General features: G+C 39.2%; 1 protein-coding gene across 4 annotated transcripts in view; it reads left to right on the forward strand.

Moving 5' to 3' along the window:
- Positions 1–27,084, forward strand: part of fto (FTO alpha-ketoglutarate dependent dioxygenase) — a 414,204-nt gene that overhangs the window by 167,201 nt on the left and 219,919 nt on the right. For all 4 annotated transcript variants that reach the window (XM_072547380.1, XM_072547378.1, XM_072547377.1 and 1 more), the window contains one exon: positions 10,548–10,672. In XM_072547380.1, coding sequence (XP_072403481.1) covers positions 10,548–10,672 — 125 coding nt within the window. The remainder of the gene's footprint in view (positions 1–10,547; positions 10,673–27,084) is intronic.

Here is a 27,084-nt window from a genome sequence, read left to right on the forward strand (position 1 = left end):
AGATTGTGTTATATGGAATTCATGCTGAGTTGGTAATTTGGTAATATAAAATTAGCTTGGCTATAAAAGACGTAGGGTAGTTGTGGAGGAGTGTTTTTCTTACTGAAGATCCATGACCACTGGTGTTCTGGTCCTGGGACCAGATGGAACATCTAATATTGATAATGTTTATAAACAATTTGGATAAAAATTTAGATAGTCTGATCAGTAAGTTGGCAGATGACATAAAACTTGGTGAAGTTGTGAATAAGGCGGAAAATGGACAAAGAACACAGCAGAATATACAGAGGAATCTCAATTATCTGGCTTTCGCTTATCCAAATATCTGATTATCCGGCAAGATTGCAAGGTCCCAATGATTGGCTAAACAATGTTATCTGGCATTTGATTATCCGAAATTCGATGAACCAAATGAAATTCTCCCTGCCCGTGTCCTTCGGACAATCAAGGTTCCTCTTTAGAACATCTGGAAATTTAGGTGGAGAAAAGCAGATAGTGTTTAATCCAGACAGTTGTGAGGGAATATGTTTTGGGAGGCTAGTTGCAAGTGGAAAGTATATAGTAAATGGCAGGGCTCTTAGGAGCAGTTATGCAGATCCCTTATACAGATGGATCTTGGGGTGCAAGTCCATACCTCCCGGGAAGTGGCAATATGTGTGGATAAGGTAGTAAAGAAAGTTTACGCAAGCTTGCTTTTGTTGTTTCTGTGTTGAGTATAAAGGTTGGCCAGTCATGTTGCAGCTGTATAAAACATTAGTTAGGCCACATTTGGAATATTACGTGCACTTCTGATTGCCACACTATAGAAAGGATGTTGTGGCTTTGGAATGCATGCAAAAGAGGTTTACCAGGATGTTGCATGGATTGGAGTGTTTTGGCTATAAGGAGAGATTGGACAAACTTGGATTGTTTTCACTAGAGCATCAGAGGTTGAGGGCGACCTGGTGGAAGTATAAAAAATTTATGAGAAGCATGTATAGAGTGGATAGTCTGAACCTTTTTCCCTGTGTGGAAATGTCACATACTAGGAGGCATAGGTTTAAAGTGAGAGGGAGAAAGTTTAAAGAAATATGCAAAGCGAGTATTTTATGCAGAAGTGTTCAATGCCTGGAATGTACTGCCATTGGTGGTAGTAGAAGCAGATATGATAGCAACATTTAAGGGGCATTTAGATAGACACAAACAGACAGGGACTAGGAAGATATGGATCATGTGCAGGCTGGTGGGATTAGTTTAGAATGGCATCATGGTCAGCACAGACATGGTGGGCCAAAGGGCCTGTTCCTGTGCTGTGGTGTTCTATGTTGACAGACATCACTTCCACGTCATAGAGTTTCACTGTTTTATTTCATTTGTTCTTCCTCCAAGCACTTCAACGTTTTCAACAGCTTGCGCCAGATATCTTAAGTGTTGTATAAGCTTCTTAAATAGTTAATGTTTGACAATGCTGATCTTCACCCAGTCTGAGTATGTCACACAACCCTCTAGGTGGAGAATCAGTTGGAGTCTGGCACAGTTTCCTGATGGAGACACGCATGTCTTGTATATCTCTTGCTTGTATTTTTTTAGTAAACCTCAGTTAATGTAATAATTCCTCAAGAGAAACTATTGAATAGCCCATTAGTCCATAGGAAGTAGGAATGGTGATAGCACCCTAACCCAGCAACAAACCTCCAGTGTTTGATAGTCAGACATCATACTGGAGTACTCATGGTATCAGCAGTCTCTACACTGCTGTAAGTACTATAATAAATACATGCTTCTGGGATCATGTGAATGATCATTTCAAGTCTACAAAGCTGTAAATATTCACAAACCTTACCAGATCTCTCTTAGTGATGTGTGTTACAGTTCTTTTCCTCTCCCCTTTTTCTTTTTTCTTATTAACTTCCACTGAAAGGACAGGTGGAGCTGAAACTCAAGCCAACTGTATTACATGTATCATGGATTGTTTTTACCAGGCCTTGTAAAATCTGGTTCTGTATGTTATTTGTGGAGAAAATTGTATGATTTTGGAAATATAAAATTTGTGTTGGTTTTGCATGACAAGTATTTTTTTGCCTCCAGTTTATCTAATATTTGACATTTCTATTGTTGCTACTACATATTTTCCTAATTTGTGTTGCTTAGATCTTAAGTTGCATTTGTAATTCTTTTGTGAACTGCCACAAACGGACCATTCTTTGAGGTCACATCTACAGTCACACTACATGGTTACAAGTTAAATTGCTTCCTTTTGTTTTTGCTAATGTCTACAGGAGTTGTATGTGGAGAAGATGCAAGAGCCCTCTAAGCTAAATAACTTATTGTCGAAGTGTCACAATAGAAGCACATTATTTGTATCTCCATAGCACAGTTGTTTAGCTTTAGCTTTGTGCATCCAACCACAAACTGGTTTATTCATTTAACAGTGAGTATTTTTGGGGGAGTTTTGCCCCTTTGACCTTTGGTGCTTGCACTGACCCCTGCATATCCCATTAGAAATTCTCTCTCTCTTTTGCACTTTTTTGCAATCTTTTGAATGATCTCTAACCCCGTTCCTCTGGCTATTCGTGTTTCAGTTGTTGAAAAAAAGTTTGATTATTATTTTACTCGCTCTTTGCACTTCATAAACATATGCCAAATATTATTATAGGACTATATATATATTAAAAGTAATTAAAATAATAGTAGTGGCACAGTTGTCTTTGCCAGCAAACTACTTTTCCTTTTTAAGTGACATTCGGTTTCAGCAATGTACTTGTGGAATGTACCCTCCATCACAATGAAATGCATTTGCTTGTGTGCTTTTGTAGCTTGATTCTGTCCTGTAGTTCTGAATCATTATTGAAGCATGTAGCAGACGGACTTCTTCAGCATTCATTAAAGACCATAAGTGCTTGCTGTAACTTGTGTTTGGATCTGACGAAAAGAGAAGAGAATTAAATACAAAAGACTGAAATACAACAAAGACTTCCTTTCTGCCTCAGTACTTCTGCAAAAACATATGTTCAGCAGTGCAGGCAACTGTTGGGTTAAGGACACACTAAGGAAAAGAATACAAAGGACAGTCTCTGCTCCTGCATTCACAATGGTTTGAAGCATATTCACTTGTTCGGACTAGACAGTCAGCTGGTTCCTTTTGCAAGTGTAATTTCTTTCGTTCCTCTTCAAAAGCATTTTTTTGCTAATGTTTTACACTTCTTATAATCTGTCATGTATGGAAATCCTACTTCTGTCCTGATATAATTGATGTCATGCAAAAGATGTAGCCTGTTCCGAGGTAAATCACCCGTGCTTTTGAGGGTGCCAAGCCACTTTTGTAAGTTTAAGAAGCCAAGTGGGCAAGCAATCCTGGCATCATAAGGTACACTTTTTAAAATTGAAGAGTTGAGTTAACGCAGAAAAATTGAATAATTTTAGACTGATTATATTGTTTCTAGGTCATTCTTAAGGCTGTCTTCTTTGTAATTGATTGAATCATTGAAATAACTACACCATATTTATGAAACTGAGGAATAAAATATCTGCTCAGAATAATGTAAAAACAGAGTTAAGTTTGCTCAATGCAAAAATGCTGAAACAAAATTTTCAAGCTCATTAAAAATAAGAGTTTAGGACTGTACGCCCTGCTTCTCCATGCCACTTCAGACTTCCACATTGTATGCAAGACTGTTGTCTACATTACTGTGAGCTAAAAAGTTAGCAAGTTTGGTGAAAGTGCATAAGCTTTGACAACCAAATGATGATGAATTGTTCAAAATGTAGTATAAACTCTGACAAACCACTTCTGAATGTATTACTTCAGACTTAACAGAATTAAATATAATATGACAAATGAAAATCGAAACTTTGCCTTTAAGTAGGAAACCTTTTCAATCATTCCTTTTAAAGTAATATCTGTTTTACAATATCCTTGGTTGTTTATGTGTAGCATCTATTCATGCCTACTTTAAAAATAAATTAATTGGAAGTATCGTCGTCAAATTAATCTGGCTAAACACTGAAATATTTTAGATTTTTCATCAATGTCTCCCATTAACCCACACTGATGAAATGTGATTTGCAGAATGGAGTTGACCATTCTCTTGAAGGAGTGCTGATAAACTAACCTACTTTAAAGTTAAAGTTGTTGAAAATTATATTAAGAATTGAACCAATACCGTTGTTCAAATATTCAGTGAATATCTAAGTCAAACAGACCACAAGAGTCTCAGATATAATCTTGAGTCCATGCTGATAATTTTCCTAAGATGGGGTGGTATTCAAAGTGCTACCGAGTGTGTGTACATCTTGTTGATGTGCACCGTCAATTTGTTCATGTGAGTAATGTCTATTTGTGTAAGCAATCAGAGGGAGTGGCTAACACCCTTGAAAAAGTTATTGAATCGAAAGTTATCATATTCCCAAAGGATCATAGGCGGCTCTCTTTTAGAGAGAAATGACTGATGGTGGATTTAACCTGAAGGTCACCAAGCCTCAGACAAGGAATGACACTGGAAGGTGGGAACTTCATGGTGACCTCAGCCGATACAGGGATTATATACTTACTGTTGGTGTAAGGAATCAATTGTTTTATGGAATGAAGGAAAGAGAAAAATTGGCCTGAGCAAAAGTGAAGTTAACTGCTAAAAAGAAGGAATTACTCCTTCCTTTTCAAAGCATTAAATAAAAACTGCCAACACTTGGCAAGAATCCAATCCCTCTATGACCCACGATAGATTACACAAGGGTCGCTAACTTAATTTGCTGGTCTTACTTGAAAGGGGTCCAATCTTTATCCAACATTCATGAAATCAGATGGGTACATTTAACAGACGCTGAACTCTTTTGAAGAGAGGTCAATTGCTCTCTAACCCAAACTTAAAGTAAACCACTGTAGGGTCTTAACAGCTGCTGCCAAAAGGAGTAGCAGTCTCCCTTGACTCTGGTAACAGCCAGCATATATCTGAGGATACTGCTTCTGCATTATTAGAAATAAAGAAGTGACTGGATGAAAGACTAGAACTAGATTGACACCAACATTAGATCCTTTTACAGAGGACCAATGCAACTTGGTCAAATGATCAGAAGTTCAAGATCTCCTAATAAAGTGAGGAGGGGAGAAAAATGGAGTGCATCTAGGCATTGAAGTTAAAATGGAGAAATGGCATACCTTTAAACTTTAGAGTAGAAGAATATACTAGGAGACAAATGAGAAAATACTTCTGTTTTGGGAATAACGATTTACATTTAATTTATTAAATATTTTGTATTCAAAGTGAAGTTAGTGGGCAAAGAAGTAAGCTGCTTTAATCTACCCATCTGATAGCTGGGACTCCGTGATAATACCAAGTTAGCTGCAAAAACTCAATTAAAGAAGAACAGCCTAAAACAAAAGAATAACTACTTCAACTCTTAAAAATTTATAATATTGTCACTGTTGTTTCCCTATAGCTTCATACGCCTAATACATTCCCAGTAGAGACACCAGAGTAACAATAGTAGTTTGTTGAATAACATAAATATAAGGTATTTATAAAAAGGAGTTTAATAATGTGGGAAACTGAGGAATATGGAGAAGAACAAAAAAAATGTTGCTTGGTATGTGACAGACCAGTCAGATAATTTCTGCAGCAGTGAACACACCAGACATCAAATCCCATTTCCTGACTTAAAAAAAGGAATTATTTCATCAGTAGTAATTCTGCATTTTGCATGAAATATTTAAGATATTTCAGAAAGCCAAACAGCTATGCTTGCCAGTTGTTTCACTAAACACATACCAAACCCAAATAGCCAGATGAGAACAAAACACTGGACTTGTATATCCAAATGTTAGGGACCAAATGATCTACAGAAGTATGAATTATTTGATGTTTCCTGTGTTCCATACGGTCATTCAAGTCTTTGGCAATTAATCACATTACAGAATCGGAGAATAATCCCAAATGCATTGGTGTCAGTGTTGAGCTGTAACTGTGCCAGTTGAGATACAGGGCTTGTAGGCATACAACATTGGAACAATGCACTGATGACTCTAAAGCCTAAGGAACTGGCCTTTGTAACAAACTCTTACTAGTGTAGTTTTTCTTCCTGAAAGAAGCATTATTTTCTCCTCATGTCAAAAGCAGACAAATTACTGAGTGCAGCTTGAAATTCTTTTTTTCTCACGGTGTCCAGTTGTAAACAAAGCACATTACCTAAGTGGTTAATATTTAAGCCATAACCTGTCAACATTGCCTCTAAGCTATGTCATAACAATGAACTTTTCATTACACTATCATTGGAACCAAGTCTTAATGATAAGCTGGCCTTAAGACTTCTAAGCGACTGACTCTAGGACTTTTGTGCCACCAACATCTCTTGACTGTTGTCCCTTGTCTACAGAAAAGAAGAGGAGAAAATATAGAATAATATTAATAATTTCCACTTTTTTGTTGAATGTTTACTATAGTAAAAATATGCTGGTTGATAACAAATAAAATGTAAAATAATCTTAGGCAGCATTTTGATCCAAACAGAAAATGTAATTTAGAGTCATGATTTTACAACATGGAAAAAGGCCTTCAATGGTGTCTGCACCAGTCATCAAGCATCTATCTATTCTAATCCCATTTTTCAGGCACTTGACCTGTCAGCTTGTATGCCATAGCATTTCAATTGTTCATTAAGTTCTTCTTAAATGCCTTGAGATTTCCCATCTCTACCTCCATTTTAAGCCAGTGAATTTCAAATACCTACCACCCTCTGGGTAAAAAAAAACCTCAAATCTCCTGTAAATGTTTTGCTCCTTACCTTGAAATGGTGTTCCCTGATTATTGACCCCTGTACTAAGGGAAGAGTTTTATTCCTTACCTATACTACCTATGCCCATCATAACTTTGTACCACTCTGTCAGGTCCACCCAGCCTTCTCTGCTCGAACTTGTCTCGTCAAGACCTCCATGAATCTTCTGTTTGTAAAATTGGGGTTGTAGTATTGTCCCAAGCCGTATTTTCTTACTCTTTTGCCCTTTCTTTAGAATTGACTTAAATCAAAAAGGCCAAAAAAGTGCATCAAATGTGATTAACCTGCATGCATTATCCAGTAGCAAAACATCCATGCTGCCTGTTCATGTAAATGTTCATAACATGCAGCCAGTATAACAGAAGCTTTTGAGTGGCTACATGCTTGAGGAAGGGTGGTAAATTCATAAGAGGTTAGCACCATTTTAAAAATTGTCTGCTCTGTGTAAAGTTGACTCATACTTCTTTAAAAGATAATTATGTTCCAGCTGGAGTAGATATAAGAACTATTTGTAGTAGAGAGTTTGAATAAGAAAGAAACTGAAAAATGTTGCAATAAGCCAGAGAGAGAGTGCCAAGGTTTTCTGGTGTTGCACTGGAGACCTTAGTGAAGGAGGGTAAAATGTAATGCAAGGACCCAGCAGACACACCCCCTGCCTTCCCACCCATATCCTCTGATAAACACCCACATACCAATCAAAGGGCAGTGGAAATTGATAGCTATTGAAATCAATACCAGGAGTCTTGTCCTGAGGACCTTGATGCAGTCTTGAAATAAATTCAATGCCTTCACCAAGTAACCAAATATGTATTACATCTTCAAATAACCTATCTCACGAACTAAAAATGCCATTGCTCCACACAGCCACAACTAATCTGTCAACAATTTGCCCATCATGACTGAAACCTCGCAGTCAGCTGTAACATAAGAACGAGGAACAGGAGTATGCCATCTGGTCCTTTGAGCCCACTCTGCCATTCAATATGATCATGGCTGATCCTTTTGTGGCCTCAGCTCCACTTGCCCGCCCTCTCACCATATGCCTTAATTCATTTACTGTTCAAAAAAAAATTCTATCATAGCTTTAAAAACATTCAATGTTGAAGCCTCAACTACTTCACTGGGCAGGGAATTCCACAGATTCACAACCCTCTAGGTGAAGAAGCTCTTTCTCCATTCGGTCCTAAATTTGCTTCCTGTAACTTTGAGGTTATGCCCTTTTGTCCCAGTTTTACCGACCAGTGGAAACATCCTCTCCATTTCTATCCTCATTCTTCTAAATTCCAATGAATATAATCCCAGGCTACTCAGTCAGCCCTCTCAATAGTGGAATCAACATAGTGAACCTCCTCTGCACCCCCTCTAGTGCCAGTACGTCCTTTCTCAAGTAAGGTGTGTGGCCTCACTAGCACCCTCTATCGCTGCAACATAACCTGCCTGCTTTAAATTCAATCCTTTGAGCAATGAAGGACAAAATTCCATTTGCTGCCTTAATTATCTGTTGCATCTGCAGACCAACCTTCTTTGATTCATGCACAAGGACACCCAGGTCCCTCTGCACAGCAGAATGCTGCAATTTTTACCATTCAAATAAGTGTAGTAGAATCTCCTTCCCAGGGTAGAAACATCAACTAATTGGAGACATAGATTTAAGGTAAAAAGAGATATGATTAAAGAAATGTGAGAGGCAAGTCTTTTACAGAGGGTGTGGTAAGTGCCTGGAATGTGCTGCCAGAGGAGGTGGTGGAGTCGGATACATTAGCAACATTTAAGAGGCATCTTCATAGTTGTACGAATAGACAGGGAATAGAGCGATACCGACTGTGTAGAGGCAAAACGTTTTTAGTTTGGAACAACGTGTCAGCACAGTCTTGATGGGCTAAAGGCCTGTTCCTGTGCTATATTAAATACTGCTGTCCTTAGTGGTACTGCAAATAAATCCTATTCCAGCCTGGAAGGAGCCAATTTATGGGCATTTTCACTTGTACAGCTGTTGATGATTCCATCCTCACCCTGCTCTGAGGCAAAGTTCTGTGAACATCTCCTTAGTGAAGTGGACACATCTAATGCACTAACAAAAACAGAAATTGCTGGAGAAACCAGCAGGTCTGAAAGCATCTGTGAAGAGAAAAGAAATAACATTTTAAGCCCAATGAACACCCCTTTTTTTGTTTTACTTTAGCATCTAATGTACTGTTCTTTGCTGAAGATGAGATAGAAAAATTGCTCCCTGAATATCTTGGGAAGATAACTGAAGAACTTTTTCCTTTTGGTGATCCTGCCTTCTTTATCAGTTTGTGCTTCTCTCTGTTAGCTCTGATTTATTCTCCCTACATACAGGCCAGTGGGAATATTGACTAATGCACCAATGACTGACAGGAAGTAATATGAGTAGATTCCTTGAATTATAACCTTCACTTTGAATTGAAATGCAGAGAAAGTAGTGTGATACAAAGTGAAGTATAAATCTCCAAATACTACTTCTCAGTCAACTGGAGCTAGTAGAAAGCAATCAACAACTAACTGGAAAATAGTTTGTCTTTAAAAAGCATTGGTAGATGGGCTGGTGAGGAGGAATCAATGTCCTTCCCATTGCTTCATATATTCAACTCCATCCAGACCAAAAATGGCACCACTGTTGCCTAATCACTGTTACACACACAGACTGACATTATGATCTGCTATTCCTGGCACACAGCATGCTTGTGCTGACATTAATAATCTGATCAAAATGCTGCTAAGTATGCAATCAACAGGTACCATTTTGGACTTGTAGTGACACTCATAGTATGGAAAATATAGACACTCTGCCAATGTGTGCTTTTAGATTTTCTAACACAACTGCGGGCACACATTCATTTCAAGGGATTGACTTGCGAGTGGCTAATGTGGGTCTTTCAAGATATTATGTGGTTGTACAAACTGGGGGGAGCATTGCACTGCGTAACTGAATTTTGCACAGTGAGATTACATTTTGGACAAACTGCATACCTCCACCTATTCTTCCTGTAGGCCAGTGTTCACTTATGTCTGTGTGGTATTTGGAACTGAAGAGGTCATCCTGATGCTTGTTTAGTGATTTCAGGAAATAGAGGAAAGAAATTTTCATCAGCCTGTAAACATTTGTGTTGTTCAAGTCTTCTGCTAACAGAAGGATGAGATAAGACCGGCAATCAGTCTGCCCAAACTGTTTGTTTGTTCTCCTGACCTGTAGCCTCAAACATACTGTCAGCTGCAGTCAGAGCAATGCAAGTTTTAAATGTGAAAGCTTCATTCAGCAACAGATGAACGAGGGGCCTCCAGACAATTATCTATCATTAACCTTCATTAAACTAATAAAGAAAAAGACAGACAATCTTAGAGAGAAAATTGTTGGTGTGGCTTAAAACAGCAAGCACCAATAGTAATTGTTGATTCCGTTGTTTTAGGTGAGATGTGCAATTGAGATGTAAAGAATGGTTTTGTTTTTCTGTATCTATCTGTTCTGATAACATCTTTGTTCAGGGTTTCCAAATTACCTGAACCTTTTGACCCTTAACTTTGCTGTGTTGGCCAACTTGCAGCCATGTATTTAAAAATGAAAAGGTTCACCCCGAGTGCACCATCTAAATTGATTTACTGGAAATAAATATATTATCCATTTTGATCATCATTAACTTCATTTGCTTTATTGATCTGTCTGTAGTAGAGGAGAGTAATAAAGATGATATTGATTTTTTTTTTGTTCCTGGCTTTATTTGCCAGTGGACAATTTTATTAATTTTTAGTTTTATTGCCAGCTCTTTTTAATTTTTTTTTAGACGAAGATTTTGCTGTCTGAAATCAATAAGGCAGAATGGCCTTTAGAAAGAAAACATCAAGTTGTACGCTGTCTTTTACCATTTCTTGAGGAGCGCCAGGAACTGAGAAAGAGCTGGATGGCAAGGTAAGGCATCTGTTTAGAGTCATCAGATATTTATAGTAACCACTGATCCTGGTAGTGTATATTTTAACTACAGCAACAACTTCTGAATGAAAATAATCAATAAAGACAATAAATGTTAAAATAAGTCGACAATTTTATTGACTTTGTTTTGTGGGAGGGTTTTTTGCTGCAGGGATTAAAGAAACTAGCTACAAATGTTGCTGACCCTTATTTACACTGGACATTTCAATCAAAGGAGGGAGCCATTGCTGAAGAAATGAAGAATAATCATTAATAAAATGCTGAAGTGCATATGAAGGCTTAGCAGTCACAGGCAGAATATAGGTTTTAAAGCTAATGCTGAAGAAAAATGTCTGAAGTGTGGCTTTACTAATTGTCTTGATACTTTGCTGGAAAGTTTGCCTTGAGGGTGATATACCTATGACCTCTTTTTGTTTGATGTTTTCCTTACCCAGTGACCCATCTTGAACATGTGATGCATGAGAGTAGCACCAAGAGATTGTTACCATACACCTAAGTACACCTCATTGAAACTTTAGGTTGACTGATAGTTATGATGCTGAGGCAGCCTCTGTCATTTGAACTAAGCACTAACAATACTGTCAACTGCCCAATGTTGAAAGCAATAAAACATTCTTACATGCAGCTGCAACAGAGATCATGCCATGGTATATATTGTCATTATGTGGAAGGCTATGTGCCAAAGGAGGAAATAAGAAGCATTTGTGTTTTTCTAAAAAAAACAGGCAGTTGTATTTCCCTAATTTACTTTCACTGGTGAAGGGAATCAGCTGGATTTGATAAGGGTAACCCTCAACTTCCAGTTTCCTGAATGTATTGAAGTGACTACTTCGTATGGGGTAAAGACCGCAGTTTGTTTGCCAGAACATAGCTTCTGATGGGCAATCTGTTATTGCTGTTCAAGAGGTGCTCAGGCCATTTGAAGTGAACATTCTTGACCTTTTCTGAGAAAAGGTCATTACATGGTCAATAAAATGAGAGGTGTTATGGATGGCAAGCAAACATTAAAACTGCCAGCTGTGAGATTTTAGAACACATTTGTCTGTCTGTTTTTGTGTCCGAACTGCTGTAGACTGGTAAGGTCAGAATACAGTAATGAAAATTATTTACAGATTACACTGAGGCTTCACCACATTAACGCAGTAAACATGCTGAATGCTTATTGAGGCAGGATGCATTGGACTTGATAAATGGACTGTAAAGTTGCCCATCTGGCTTCTAGGCTGTCTTTTTAGGGGAGGACAGATTCAGAAAAAAGGCATGGTGGATGTAGATCTACTGACCCATAATGAATCAAAAGTATAGATTAAGAAGCAAAAGTGCAAGGAAAAGGGGCCAGTCTAGTAGGGGATGAATATATGATGAATGAGAGAGGGAGGTTCACATTGTGATGAATAGGAGGAGATTGATTGTTGGAAGGCAGACCATGCTCAAACTGGGAGCACAGCCTTGAAATGCTGAGAATGAAACTTAGCTCTAAATGAAGATGTTGGACTTTTAGTTGTGCTTGATGTTCAGCTGCCCACGAAGCCCTGTGACCCGAGTGCATTTTAAGTTATACTGAGGCTCTTTTGTTTGGTGTGACCCTTCATTCTTCCCTATCTCCGTCCTTCACCTGTGTCATTTTCGTCTGTTAGTTTTGAAACAAATCGGGGCTGTACTGAATAGCTGTGAGCTCTCTTAGAAACAATAGAAACTCTGTTTGATTAAATGCTACATTTTAACAGCCACTAGTTATTGTTTGATCCTTCCAGAACATTTTCCCCTCAATGCCTCTCCCTTTTTTGAAACCTATGCTTACTCTTTTCAAGGATAAATAGGATACTTTTTTTTTACATCATTCACTTCGATGGGTGTTATTTTTGTGAAGGACATTGCAATGGATGTTTTAGAACTAAGCTGTAAGATTATTTTAGAATGCACTGGAGAAAGCAAAGATTTCGAGAAATCGGCGAGCTACAGAAAATGATGAAGGCCTGGGATTCAGAAAGCTGGGACTTTATAGTAAAGAATTAGGAGTGTTAACGTAGAGGTGAAAAGAGCTTCTGTCTGCTTTGCTAAAATTAATTGTGCAGAGAAGCCTAATGAAAGCAGCTTAGAAAAAGAACAGTTGTTCCTCGTTCATTACTAATGAGATTTTTCATTAAGTTAAATTGCTATTGGCTCACTGAAAGGCAGAGTGAGGCTCTAAACCCTGAATGGACAAGTCTAGCTGGCTTACAAAGCACCTAAGGAGCCACATACAGGTATTTGGAAATAACGGCGGGCTTGTCGACAGATGTTCAGGAGATCGTGTTGGTTAGACTCATATTTCTATTCCAGGCAATATATACTATGTACGTCAGTCCAGGTGCAAGGTAGCCTTGCCAATAAAATGTCTCCTCCCAGCTCAGAGGCTCGTCCCCACATCAGGGTGCGGAGGTTGGGGGGGCTATAATTAACACTCGGAAGGTTCAAGCTTTACTAGAGTGACGTGTGCTGTAATGATGGTGTTAGCTTCCTTAATTTCCCAGTTTCATCATCAATTATACCATGTGTTTCAGCCAGTTGGTGCTACCCTCCCATTGTTAATTATAACCTACAAGACTGTTACAGTTAATTTTATGGCAAGCATATTGTCTCTTCAAGGCTCCCGAGCAGCTCATAAATTATCTTGAAGGTGAAATGTAACTTGGGGAAATAGTTATGAAAATTCCATCCATCTCGCTTAGGAGGCGCAGCTGCTACTGTCAGCTGCATTGCCACTGCATTGTGAAGGAATTATGGTGGGTCAGGCCTAGGAGGCTGGGCCCAGGCTGTCACCACAGAGGAAGCCTGTCCTGGCCCTGTCAGACAAGCACCTTCTGCCTATCCCCTGTGGCCTCTCCTTTCAAGCAGTAAAAGGCAGGCTGTGCAGGTGTATGGTCCCAGAGCTGTCTGTGTTCGTTATTTAACAGGAACCTTCTTTAGGTAGGCAGGTACGAAGACCTTCTTCTCCACTGCTGTCATGATGAGGACTGGTATTACTGAGGTTGAGGTACACAACTTGTTATACAGCATTATGTTTCCTCACCCCCAACTTCTCCAAGTCAAAACAGATAAAGGATCCTGTTTTAAATCTTGACAGTAACATAATGCCAACTATTTTTTGTGCGGAGATGCTCTTATCTTGATTTATAATCATCCATACATTTTTAAAAATTTTACTTTCGTTGTTTTTTGTTCTCTAACTGAGTTGTGATTTTTACAGACATGGTATATTTGGGTGCTTTAATAGTTTATGTTCTAGCAAGGCAGCCTCTCTTTACATTATCTGTTTGTTACAGACCTCTTTAGGGAAGAATGTGTGAATCCCAGGACACACATGCACAGAAATATTTCAGTAGTCGGAAATTTGAATGTTTAGAATAACTACAGAAAAACCTTTACTCTCTGACTGTTGGAATATTGTCAGTGTTCAAATCGCCATTTATCCTATAAATCCCCTAAACATCTTGCAAACCAGGTTTGATGAAGTGCAAGATTCTTATTCCATACATTGTCAAACTGAAACAATCTGAAAACACAGTTTCCAGGTAGACTTAACGACATTTTATTCCTGAGAGAAATTGGTGTTTGATTTCAGATTTACATTGCCAATTTAGTATTGTTGCAAAACAGAGATTAAACTGATAGTGTTAAATGCATTCCCGCATAAACCTTACCTGCAAGCTCAGAGTCTGACTGTTAATGGGTTATTCGGATGTGAGGAAGCACCACAAGTAGAGCTTGATTCTGCCCTCTCTTTGCCCATTATTTGCATGCACGTTCTTTCTAGTAAAGGGGTTATGACATTCTGGTTGTGTTTAAAAACTCCAAACATATGATTAATTTGAACACTACTGCTAATATGTCTAATGGCAACCCCTTATAGAGGTTTACAAAATTATGAGGGGCATGGATAGGGTAAGTAGGCAAGTCTTTTCCCTGGGGTCGGGGAGTCCAGAACTAGTGGGCATAGATTTAGGGTGAGAGGGGAAAGCTATAAAAGAGACCTATGGGGCAACTTTTTCATGCAGAGGGTGGTACATGTATGGAATGAGCTGTCAGAGGAAGTGATGGAGTTTGGTACAATTGCAACATTTAAGACGCATTTGGATGGGTATCTGAATAGGAAGGGTTTGGAAGGATATGCTCCAGGTGCTGGCAGGTGAGACTAGATTGGGTTGGGATATCCGATCGGCATGGACGGGTTGGACCAAAGGGTCTATTTCCATGCTGTACATCTCTATGACTCTAATTGAGATTGATTATTTTAAATTATTTCTGACCTTTAAAGCCCAAAATCCAGCTCATTTCTGCCTCATAACGCTGCACTTGAACATGTGCAGCCTTGAGTTAGAAATTCCACATAAATGTGCAAGGAACACGTTATCTCCACAACTTCCATTTTTCCTCAGCATGAGTATTCCTTTGTTAACAGGTATAAAGCAGTTCACGATCTTTTCTAGCTTACCTTTCCTTGCATGTTGAAACTGCACTCTATCTTTCTCTTCTTTGCAGCCTTTCTATTCCCTGAAGTCTATGTTTCAATCTCCCACTCTCTTTAAATTCTTCTTTCTCCCACCCTTGCAGTCTTCCACTCACTCTTCACCCATGCAGCCTCATCTCTCTCTCTACCCATTACACTTTCTCTCTCTTGTATCTCTCTTTGCAGGCATAATCTACTGCACCCTCCCTTGCAGCCTTCTTCTATCCACTCCAACCTCTTCCCCACTCCTTCTTGCACCTTGTTGTACCATTCTTCACTGCCCCTTTGTAGCCTCCATCTCGCACTCTCTTCTGCCCATGACATCTGCAGGCCTTCTGTCCATCTTCGGCCTCACTCAGCCTCCCCCTCTATCTGTTTTCTGTCTGTCCCCCCCACACTGTCCCTCTTTTGATCTTCATCTTCATCGATCTCTACAGCCTCTCTCTTCCCAGCAGCTTCACGATGCCCAAAAAGTCAATTTTCCTGCTCCTTGAATGCTACCTGACCTGCTCTGCTTTTCTAGCACCATTCTAATCTTGACTCTAATCTTCAGCATCTGCAGTCCTCACTTTGGCCCACCAGCTTCAGTCTATCCACCTTTCCCTCTCCCCCTTATCCCGACAGTTCCCCTCTCTCTGATGCTCCATTTACAGTCAACCCTCCTTCTCTTCCATCCATACCTTGCAGCTTCCCTTTCTTTCTCTCTTCCTCTAAACCCTGTGGCTTGCCTCTCTCCTTCTGACTCCTGAAGTCTGACACCGTTCCCTAGCTCTGTAGTGTCCCTTGTCCTGGTGCAGCATTCATCTCTCTTCCCTGCAAAAGCTTCCTTTCTCTGTTCATTTTGCCCCACCCAATAGCTGCAGTCTCCCACAAAATATCTATCTATTTGTCTGTCTGTCTGTCTGTCTGTCTGTCTCTCTCTCTCTCTCTATCATTCTGTCTCTCTCTCATTCTGTCCCTCACTCTCCTGCCTGGCCTGATGACACACGCTTCTCCACGTCTGACCTCTTGCGTCCCACAACCCCTCCTCACCACCATGTACTTTCTTGTTGCTTCTCCCATCAGAGGCTGGTGCTTTCCCACATTACTCAATGAATCAGCAGTAAACATGAAGAGAATTAGTGTGTGATTACTGAAGTAACTCCTCAGAGATTTCCTCCATTCAACTTATTGTGAGTCTGTGCTTGAATTTTCCTGGGTATTTTAGTGGCATATGTGTCCTCCATCCCATGCTTCGAGTGTTGTTACGTTGCTCTATACTGGGGCTATGTAACACCAGTTAAGACCATAAGACATAGGAGCGGAAGTAAGGCCATTCGGCCCATCGAGTCCACTCCGCCATTCAATCATGGCTGATGGGCATTTCAACTCCACTTACTCGCATTCTCCCCGTAGCCCTTAATTCCTTGTGACATCAAGAATTTATCAATTTCTGCCTTGAAGACATTTAGCGTCCCAGCCTCCACTGCACTCTGCGGCAATGAATTCCACAGGCCCACCACTCTCTGGCTGAAGAAATGTCTCCGCATTTCTGTTCTGAATTTACCCCCTCTAATTCTAAGGCTGTGTCCACGGGTCCTAGTCTCCTCGCCTAACGGAAACAATCTCCTAGCATCCACCCTCTCCAAGCCATGTATTATCTTGTAAGTTTCTATTAGATCTCCCCTTAATTTTCTAAACTCCAATGAATACAATCCCAGGACCCTCAGCCGTTCCTCATATGTTAGACCTACCATTCCAGGGATCATCCGTGTGAATCTCCGCTGGACACGCTGCAGTGCCAGTATATCCTTCCTGAGGTGTGGGGACCAAAACTGGACACAGTACTCCAAATGGGGCCTAACCAGAGCTTTATAAAGTCTCAGTAGCACAACAGTGCTTTTATATTCCAACCCTCTTGAGATAATTGACAATATTGCATTCGCTTTCTTAATCACGGACTCAACCTGCATGTTGACCTTTAGAGAATCCTCGACTAGCACTCCCAGATCCCTTTATACTTTGGCTTTACGAATTTTCTCACCGTTTAGAAAGTAGTCCATGCTTGTATTCTTTTTTCCAAAGTGCAAGACCTCGCATTTGCTCACATTGAATTCCATCAGCCGTTTCCTGGACCACTCTTCCAAACTGTCTGGATCCTTCTGCAGCCTCCTCACTTCCTCAGTACTACCTGCCTGTCCACCTAACTTTGTATCATCGGCAAACTTCACTAGAATGCCCCCAGCCCCTTCATCCAGATCATTAATATATAATGTGAACAGCTGCGGCCCCAACACTGAACCCTGCGGGACACTGCTTGTCACTGGCTGCCATTCCGAAAAAGAACCTTTTATCCCAACTCTCTGCCTTCTGTCAGACAGCCAATCCTCAATCCATACCAGTAGCTCACCTCGAAAACCATGGGCCCTCACCTTGCTCAGCAGCCTCCTGTGTGGCACGTTATCAAAGGCCTTTTGGAAGTCTAGGTAGACCACATCCACTCGGTTTCCTTGGTCTAACCTACTTGTCACCTCTTCAAAGAACTCCAGCAGGTTTGTCAGGCACGACCTCCCCTTACTAAATCCATGTTGACTTGTTCTAATCCGACCCTGCTCTTCCAAGAATTTAGAAACCTCATCCTGAATGATGGATTCTAAAATTTTACCAACAACCGAGGTTAGGCTAATTGGCCTATAATTTTCCATCTTTTGTCTTGATCCTTTCTTAAACAAGGGGGTTACAATAGCGATCTTCCAATCATCCGGGACTTTCCCTGACTCCAGTGACTTTTGAAAGATCTCAACCAATGCCTCCGCAATTTCCTCAGCCACCTCCCTCAGAACTCTAGGATGTAGCCCATCGGGGCCAGGAGATTTATCAATTTTTAAGACCTTTTAGCTTTTCTAGCACTTTCTCTTTTGTAATGGCAACCATACTCAACTCAGCCCCCTGACTCCCTTTAATTGTTCGGATATTACTCATGTCTTCCACTGTGAAGACTAACGCAAAGTACTTATTAAGTTCTCCTGCTATTTCCTTATCTCCCATCACTAGGCTTCTAGCATCAGTTTGAAGTGGCCCAATGTCTACTCTTGCCTATCGTTTGTTTCTTATGTATTGAAAGAAACATTTACTATCATTTCTAATATTACTGGCTAGCCTACCTTCATATTTGATCCTCTCCTTCCTTATTTCTCTCTTTGTTATCCTCTGTTTGTTTTTGTAGCCTTCCCAATCTTCTGATTTCCCAGTGCTCTTGGCCACTTTATAGGATCTCTCTTTTTCTTTACTACATTTCCTGACTTCCTTTGTCAGCCATGGTTGTCTAAACCCTCCCCGGATAATCTTTTTCTTCTTGGGGATGAACCTCTGTACAGTGTCCTCAATTTTACCCACAAACTCCTGCCATTTTTGCTCTACTATCTTCCCTGCTAGGCTCTGCTTCCAGTCTATTTTTGTCAGTTCCTCTCTCATGCCCTCATAATTACCTTTATTTAACTGTAACGCCATTACATCCGATTTTGCCTTCTCTCTTTCAAACTGCAGACTGAACTCTACCATATTATGATTGCTGTTTCCTAAGTGTTCCCTTACTTTTAAATTTTTTTATAAAGTCTGGTTCATTACATAGCACTAGGTCCAGAATAGCCTGCTCTCTTGTGGGCTCCATGACAAGCTGTTCCAAAAAGCCATCCTGTAAGCATTCCATGAATTCCCTTTCTTTGGATCCACTGGCAACATTATTTACCCAGTCCACCTGCATATTGAAGTTTCCCATGTTCACCGTGACCTTGCCTTTCTGACATGCCTTCCCTATTTCCCGGTCCATGTTGCGCCTCTGGTCCTGATCACTGTTAGGAGGTCTGTACATAACTCCCACTATGGTTTTTTTTTGCCTTTGTGGTTCCTCAATTCCACCCACACAGACTCCACATCATCCGACGCTATGTCATTCAGTGCCATAGATTTAATTTTGTTCTTAACTAACAAGGCAACCCCGCTACCTCTGCCCACCTCCCTGTCTTTTCGATAAGTTGAAAACCCTTGGATGTTTAACTGCCAGTCCTGACCCCCCTGTAACCACGTCTCTGTGATGCCTACCACATCATAATCATTCACGATGATCTGTGCCATTAGTTTGTCTGCTTTGTTACGAATGCTACGAGCATTCAGGTAAAGTGCCTTAATGTTAACTTTCTTATCATTAGAGATATTGGAAGTCATAAGATGTCCTAAGTTATCCTTCCTTTTTGCTGCATTCCCAGTCTGTCTCAAGTTTAAATCTGCCTGCATATATGCTATCCTGCCGCTTATCTTTCCATTTAACTCCATACTCCCTGTTGCTTTCACTTTCCCTTCCCCCCCACCTCAGAAGTTTAAAGTCCTACTGACCACCCTATTTAACCTCTTCGCAAGAACATTGGTACCTGATCGGTTCAGGTGGAGACTGTCCCAACAGTATAGATCGCCCCGGTTCCAAAACTGATGCCAATGCCCCATGAAGTGGAATCCCTCTTTCCCACACCAATCCCTTAGCCACGTGTTTACTTCCCTAATTTTCTTATCCCTATGCCAATTGGCATGTGGCTCGGGCAGTAATCCGGAGATTATGACCCTTGAGGACCTGTACTTCAATTTCCTTCCTAGTGCTCGATAATCCCCAAACAGGTCCTCCACCCTAGCTTTGCCTATGATGTTAGTCCCAACGTGGACCACAACAACTGGATCCTCCCCCTCCCGCTCCAATATCCTTTCAGAGAAGTTGTACTTCTCTTTCCTGTGACCTGCAGTGCTGAATTAGTAGATTACCATGGTAGTGTTAGTAGGCATACTGCAATTGCTTTCAGTGTCTCTGTGTGAAGAAGGGAGTGAAGAAGATGAACAGCCTTCCCTAGAAGTGCACCTAATAGTGATAGGTGACATTGGGGACTTCCTGACAATAGTCAATGTTGAGTGTTTTTTACACTTGAATTCGATCAGAATTGAGGGAGATTTAGTGGGGTGTAAGTTATGCCTCAAACAGGAGTTATAACTGAAACGTAGACCCCTACTGGAAGGATATATGGGATAACATGACCACTAAAGCATACCACTGGAAATTATTGTTTGGGGTGATTTCAGACAAGTCGGTAAATACTGTATCAGGTATTCCTAATGGAAGTGAGGCAACATAATCAGAACTAATTATTGGGTTATCCCAATCTTTTAAGAATCACACTTAGAATGCTTATATCTAAATCTAGTAGTTAAAATGAAATCAAGATGGCATGCATGGAACAGAAATAGAACTTCTAAGGATGACTAACTGTGTAATTAAATGTGATTTAGCAATCAGTACCAATAAGGACCCGGATGAAAATAAAATTATTGTACAGATGGGGTGTGGTAGAGCCTCAGGAGTGGATTAAGAGCATGGCTAACAATGTAATTAGAGGCATCCATAGTTATTAAAATAGACTAAGACAGGTAACAGCATCACTTCTGAAGCAATCCAGTATAAGGGTTGGTACCATTACTATTACTGTTCCAATGTACCTATTGATTTGAATGGAAATGCTAGATTTTTTTCAAAGTTAAAACTCGCTAAGCGGAAAATAATCTGGGGCTTACTGCTGAAAATATTCCAGTTGAGGGAGAACTTAACTTTTAAAACTAATACATATATTGAAGTTAATAAGTATGTATATGTTTAAAAATGGATGTAACCCAGTGGACAAAGTTTGGTGCTTTGTACAACAAAATATGAATAAGAAAGAAAATTGAATGAAAAGAAGAAAACGGAAAAGAGAACTCTTGGTAGAGCACCAGTCAGTTCCTACAGTGCATGCACAAAAACATGTAAGATTAAAATTATTTAGAACACAAATGTATCAGCCATGCACGACAAGGAATGAAGAATAGAGGATGATTCACTCGAGGCTTCTTCTTCTAACTATATAATTTAAGAAAGGAACAACCAATATGGATTAGAGCTGAAAGACTCTGGCAAAATGAATAAAATGGATACCATAATTTTCTGTATGCTGTTTATTTAGTTAGTCAGAAGATTATTTGACAAGTACCATGTGAAATACTTCTATTTAAGCTAACAACTATATGAATCCAAAGTAATTTGGAAAAAAGAAGCAATGTTTATAGCACAAAACATGTTTAATTCATGTTCATGTATGAATTAATCAAAAAAAGCAAGTTAACTGATTCAAAAATCGTTGTCTATACTCTCAGATGTAATAAGTGCTCCAGAGTGTTCTATCTGGAATAGGAACCTGGTGCAGATTAACGCATTAACCTGTACCTGTTCCTTACTTATCTCTCTATGCCCTATTCCACCACTACAAAAGCAAGCCAGAACTAAAGTAGACACTTTGCCAATCCCAAAGACCTAGAACGAAAAGACAAAGAACGTGAGGTGCTATTTTAATGCTGAAGTGCTGCAGTGTAACAAAACTCCAGTGTTTGGAGATTTGTGAAACTTTGTGTTTCCCTTAAACTATTTGGAAGCCCACTTTTTATTGTCTAACCTAATGTAATAACATTGATGCAGCCTGGTTTACTAGAATTAAATAATTTCAAAGGAGTTTTAATATTTGTGCAGCCTTCCTTTCTCAATTTTTTTGAACATGGTGGGCTAAGCAAGTTAATTTATTGTCTGATAAATGTGCAGTTGTACCCTCCATTTACATTACAGAACACAGTCTCAGAATAAGGCTGGCCATTTAGGATTAAAATCAGGAGGATATTCTTTACACACACTGTGGCAAACCTTTGCAATTCTTTGTCCCAGAAGGCTCGAGAGAATCATTTGTTGATTATGTTCAGTACTGAGTTCGATAAATTTGTACATAGTAGAAACATCAAGGGTTGTAGTGATAGTGCAAAAAAAATGGTGTTGATGTAGATGATCAGCCCTGAACTCAGTGAACAGTGGAGTAGACTCAAACTGAATGACCTATTACTGATCTTGTTTCTTATGTTCTTATATTATGTTCCTATTATTATCTCAATAACATCCCATTGCTGTTCAGTTGTAACTGGAGTGTGCTGTTTTATATGTGTTTCTATCTGACTGAAGCAATGATTTCAACTTTTTTAAACAATATAGTACGTGTATGCAGTTGAAGAAGTTTGAAAGCAGTCATGTTCGCTGGAATATTTGAAAGAAAGAACTCCCTAATATTGCAAGAGTACTTCTGTCTTATTTAAAATACTTAAGCTATAAAAAGGGTGCATTTTTATTTTCAATTTCCTCCTCTGTTCACAAACAATACTTAATAATTATAACTCAGATGATTACGTGTTCCCAGACCATTGTTAATATAACTTTTCAAATGTAATATGTCACCTATTTTCCTGTACTGTCTGATTTGATATTATTCTCACAGCTGGATTATAACATTGTAGGCTAGGGCTCCGTATTCATGTTGAAATTGAAGCACTCACATGCAAGGCTGAAGGCATTTTTGTAGCTGGAGTTGATGCTTTTTGAATATCTTGCTATATCCTGATATGGTTTTGTTGAATCAGGTGGACATTAAAGATCCAGTGAAACTGTTGGAAGAGTGCTGGAAGTTCTCCTAATCAAGGTCGGGCTAATATTCTTTTTCAAACGACATGACTTAAAAAGAGTTTGACTGGCTAGTTATTCATCTCATTGTTTCTTTGTGGGATATATATCAATACCTTAAAAAAAACTTCATTGTCATGCATATCGTAAAACTTATTATACGCGACTATTTTTGTAAGTACAATTTTGATTGAGTTGCAACACTTTTTTAATGGTTCCAGTATATGTATAATTAATAGAGGTTTTAAATCTTAAGTATTGGAACCCAATGAACATGTTCATAAATTAGAATGTGGGGCACATTTTATAAACATGCAAATTAAAAACAGAAGCCAGAACAAGCCATTTAGCTCTTTAAGACCCCACTGACATTCAGTAAGATCATTTCTGGCCTGTGTGTTTTGAATGTCACAATCCCACCTACCCAGAGAACATTTGATTCTCTTCCCTGACACAAATCTATTTGCCTCTGCTTTAAATTTGTTCAGTAACATCATCCTTCTGAGGCACAACTGTCTGAGAGAGAAAAAAATTCTCCTTATCTCTGTCCTAAAAGGCTGACCCACAAGAGGAAACATCCTTTCCGCTTCAGCTTCTTGAGATCATTCAGGATCTTATATACTTTCATCATATCACCCTTGCACTTTAAGTTCCAATAGGAACAAGCCTGGTTGATCCAACCTTTCCTCATAAGGCAACTCCCTGTCTGGAAACAAGCTAGTAAATCTACATTGGACTACATGAAGCAAACATCCTTAGTTTTATATTCAATTCCTCTTGTAATAAAGGATAACATTTCATTAGTATTCTTAGTTACTTGCTGTACCTGCATAGTAACTTTTGTGGCTCATGAACTAGAAAACCTAAACATCTAGATCCTTCTGCACTTTGAAATTCTGCTGTAGTTCTCGGTTAAAGTAATACTCTCTTTTTTAAAAAAGCTTCCCACAGAAGTGAACAACTTCACATTTTCTATTTTATACATCATATGCCTGATTTTTACCCACTCTCTCAACTTAACTGTAATCTGTCTGCAATCTCCATATGTCCTCTTCAGAAACTTCTTTTATGCCTATCTTTGTGTCATCTACAAATCTAGCTGTCATGCCTCCTTTCCCCTCATATAAGTCAAGGATAGAAGTTGTGATAAGCTTAGGCCTCAGCACAGACTCCTGTTGGATTCCATTCATTATATCCTGCCAAACAGACAATCCAATTTCTGCATACTCTGTATTTTCTGCCAGTCAGCCAATTTTATCCATACTAATATTTATTCTGCTAAACCAAGAGCTTCTACTTTGCATAATACATCTTTATATGGCACCTTTTTATCAAAGGCTAAAGCCAAAGCAGATCTACTGAACCATTGGAAGCACATGACTTAGAATTTTGAAATACGTATTTTATTCTGGTCTGAGCAATTGCACCTTATACACTGTAAACAGTATAGTAAGTAACTGAGGCTAGTTTGGATTTCATCATTTATATAATTAGCATTGATGAAAAGAGAACTTCTGGCTTCGATTCAATCCTGTACTGGTCAGAAACAATGAGGAGACCTTTAACTTCACATTCTGTCATTAAGAAATCTGTCTCCTCTTTAGGCTGAGGCAGACTGGCATTTCTGACAGAACGTGTAAACAGATGCGAGCATTGTTACTAATGACAGGTGATTATAAGTGGCATGGGTGCCAGGGTAATTAAACCATTCCTTGACAGCAACATTTGGTGCACTGGTATTCCTGCATTAGAATAATTGTTGCAGCACATTTTCACCTGCTAGGCCACAGCTTCGAACATCATTAATTTTGTACTGGAACATGGTGCCTGGAGAAATGGACTCAGGCTCATTTTCTGCAACATTATATGCTGGGTACTCAGAGTTCTTCAGAGTCTTGTGGCAGCAGCAGTTCTGTCAATGTTTTGTGACAAGAAGCATTTTGCAGTAATGACAGACAATAGCTATGACTGACAGAATCTCTGAGTGAATTGAGCAGGTTCAATTATGAGAGAAAGAAGGTTACCTGGGATAAAACCAAATGGTCCAATTGTGCTTGGTTCTGACCCTTTGACTTCAAATCATGCTGCAGTGAAGCAAGTAGGTGATACCTTTACCAGCTCTAAGTCACACTGATAAAGCTTTTAGATTTTCATGTTTGAAAAAATCCAACTGTGACATGTTTCTAAAGTGAAACACGACAGTAAAACAAAGACAGTGGTACCTCTTTTCTTACAGACAGAAATTAGAGCATTGTCATTTTGGTTAGTAATTTATCTGGGACAAAGTTTCTAGAAATCAATATAAGATAAATGATTGTTCCCTGAACTTTGCTCAGCTCCTCACCCCTCTTGCTGTGATGCTTATATTGCTGCTATTCACCTGTAGCCGACCTGATGCCAGTGTAAATGGGAGAAGTTGCTGTCATGACAATATTCTTCTTCTGCTGCCATTCAGTGTCAAGTGCACTTTTGCACTAGTTTTGATCCTGATGCCTGAAGCTTTAGATAAAGTTATACCAAGGAACTTAATTAAACTGTCTCTGTCTGCCTTCAATCGGCTGCCTTTATGATATCTCACTAAGATATTTCCAAATACTGAAGCTAATTGCAGCATGTCTCTGGCAGGAAGGTAAAATGAAAAAAAAATGTTTTTATGTGTTGGCAATTTTTCTAGCATGATACAGAAATACACTTGCATTTGTTCTTATACTTTTAGCTTTATAAGTTTTCAGCTTACTGATTATTTCATACTGAGTCATAGAACATAGAACATTTCAGCGCAGTACAGGCCCTTCGGCCCTCGATGTTGCACCGCCCTGTCATGCTAATCTGAAGCCCATCCCACCTACACTATTCCATGTACGTCCATATGCCTGTTCAATGACGACTTAAATGCACTTAAACTTGGCGAATCTATTACCGTTACAGGCAAAGCATTCCATACCCTTACTACTCTCTGAGTAAAGAGTGATAATAGAGATAAGAGGAAAAATCCACATAAAACAACTATCTGTTATATCCATTATAAATGTAATGCATATTGTAAAAATGTAAATAAAACTATCCCATCAATTTCTGCTAAAACTTGGAATCTGTTTAACAGACCTATTTGAAGTATTCAAAGATCTATTTCTATATTCTTACAATCTGAGAGTTTCAGTCCATATTCAATGTATTTTTCCATGGAAAAAATGTTAGAACATCTCAAAGGCAGCGTAGCAATGTGATGTGCTATTGTATCAGTGTACTGCATCACAAAATGTTACAATGCGTAATCCTCTATGGAATATGTTTGTGATCTAAGCTATACTCAGGAAAGAGTCAGAAGCGAGGCCATGCAATTTTCTATAGGTAGCAGATATCTTCCTATCTACTTAGTCAGGATGTTATACATGTTAAAAGAGGTTTAAAACATCCATTTATTTATGTTTTCTTCTATTGGCTTTTGTAGCTTACAATTTCTTTTCAGAAAGTGCTGTCTTCAAATCAGTTTTTCCAACAACCTGCTGAGAATTTTCTTTCTACCTTTTGCCTTTTGCTGATTAAGATCAAGATGAACCCTGTCAAACCAATTTGATTGGTTACAAGCAAACATAACCGTTTCTCAAAATCTACTGAAATCAATTTACTATTATCAGACAGCAACATGTAAAGGTCAAATTGCCACAGTCCTAGTGGGCCATAGGGCTGCTCTCTCACTAGAGACAGACGACTAGTGGTAGTTTAACCTGAGGTTCAACGCACCTCTGCATTGCAAACCAGCCAACTGAGCGAACCAAACCCTGCAGCAACCTGAAGGTACATCACATGCGCAGTTAAAGGGAAAGGCAAAATGTGTTGTCAGTGATTCTTTGCTTCCCCACAAAGTAAACTTCACTGTGATTGGCCGCTTAACAATATCTCTGGATGCCTAGACATCAAAAAGGGAAGTCTACATCACAAATACCACTAGATTTTTGTGGACAATATCACTTGACTATTAACTGAAATTCATTGTTGGTTTATCATACCATATCAAATCAGGAAGATGGTAATGCTTAACTGGAATCTTAACTCAGAGACCCAGGCTAAAGCACTGGGAACATGGGTTTTATTTCCTCCATGGTAACAATTAGAAATTTAAATTGAATTAATGACTATAATTCAATTAATTAATAATTCAGAAATTTTAAGCTACCTTAAGTAATGGTGATGATGAAGCTACTGTCAATTATTGTAAAAACTGGTTCTGGTTCACTAAGTTCTTCTGAGGAAGAAAAATTGCCATCTTTTCCTGCTCTGGCCAATGTGTGACTCCAGGCCCAAAGCATTGTCCTATGAAATGGCCTACAGAAAAGTCAAGAATTTTTAAAAAATGGA

Source organism: Chiloscyllium punctatum, chromosome 26 (assembly GCF_047496795.1).
Source record: "Chiloscyllium punctatum isolate Juve2018m chromosome 26, sChiPun1.3, whole genome shotgun sequence".
Lineage (NCBI taxonomy): Eukaryota > Metazoa > Chordata > Chondrichthyes > Orectolobiformes > Hemiscylliidae > Chiloscyllium > Chiloscyllium punctatum.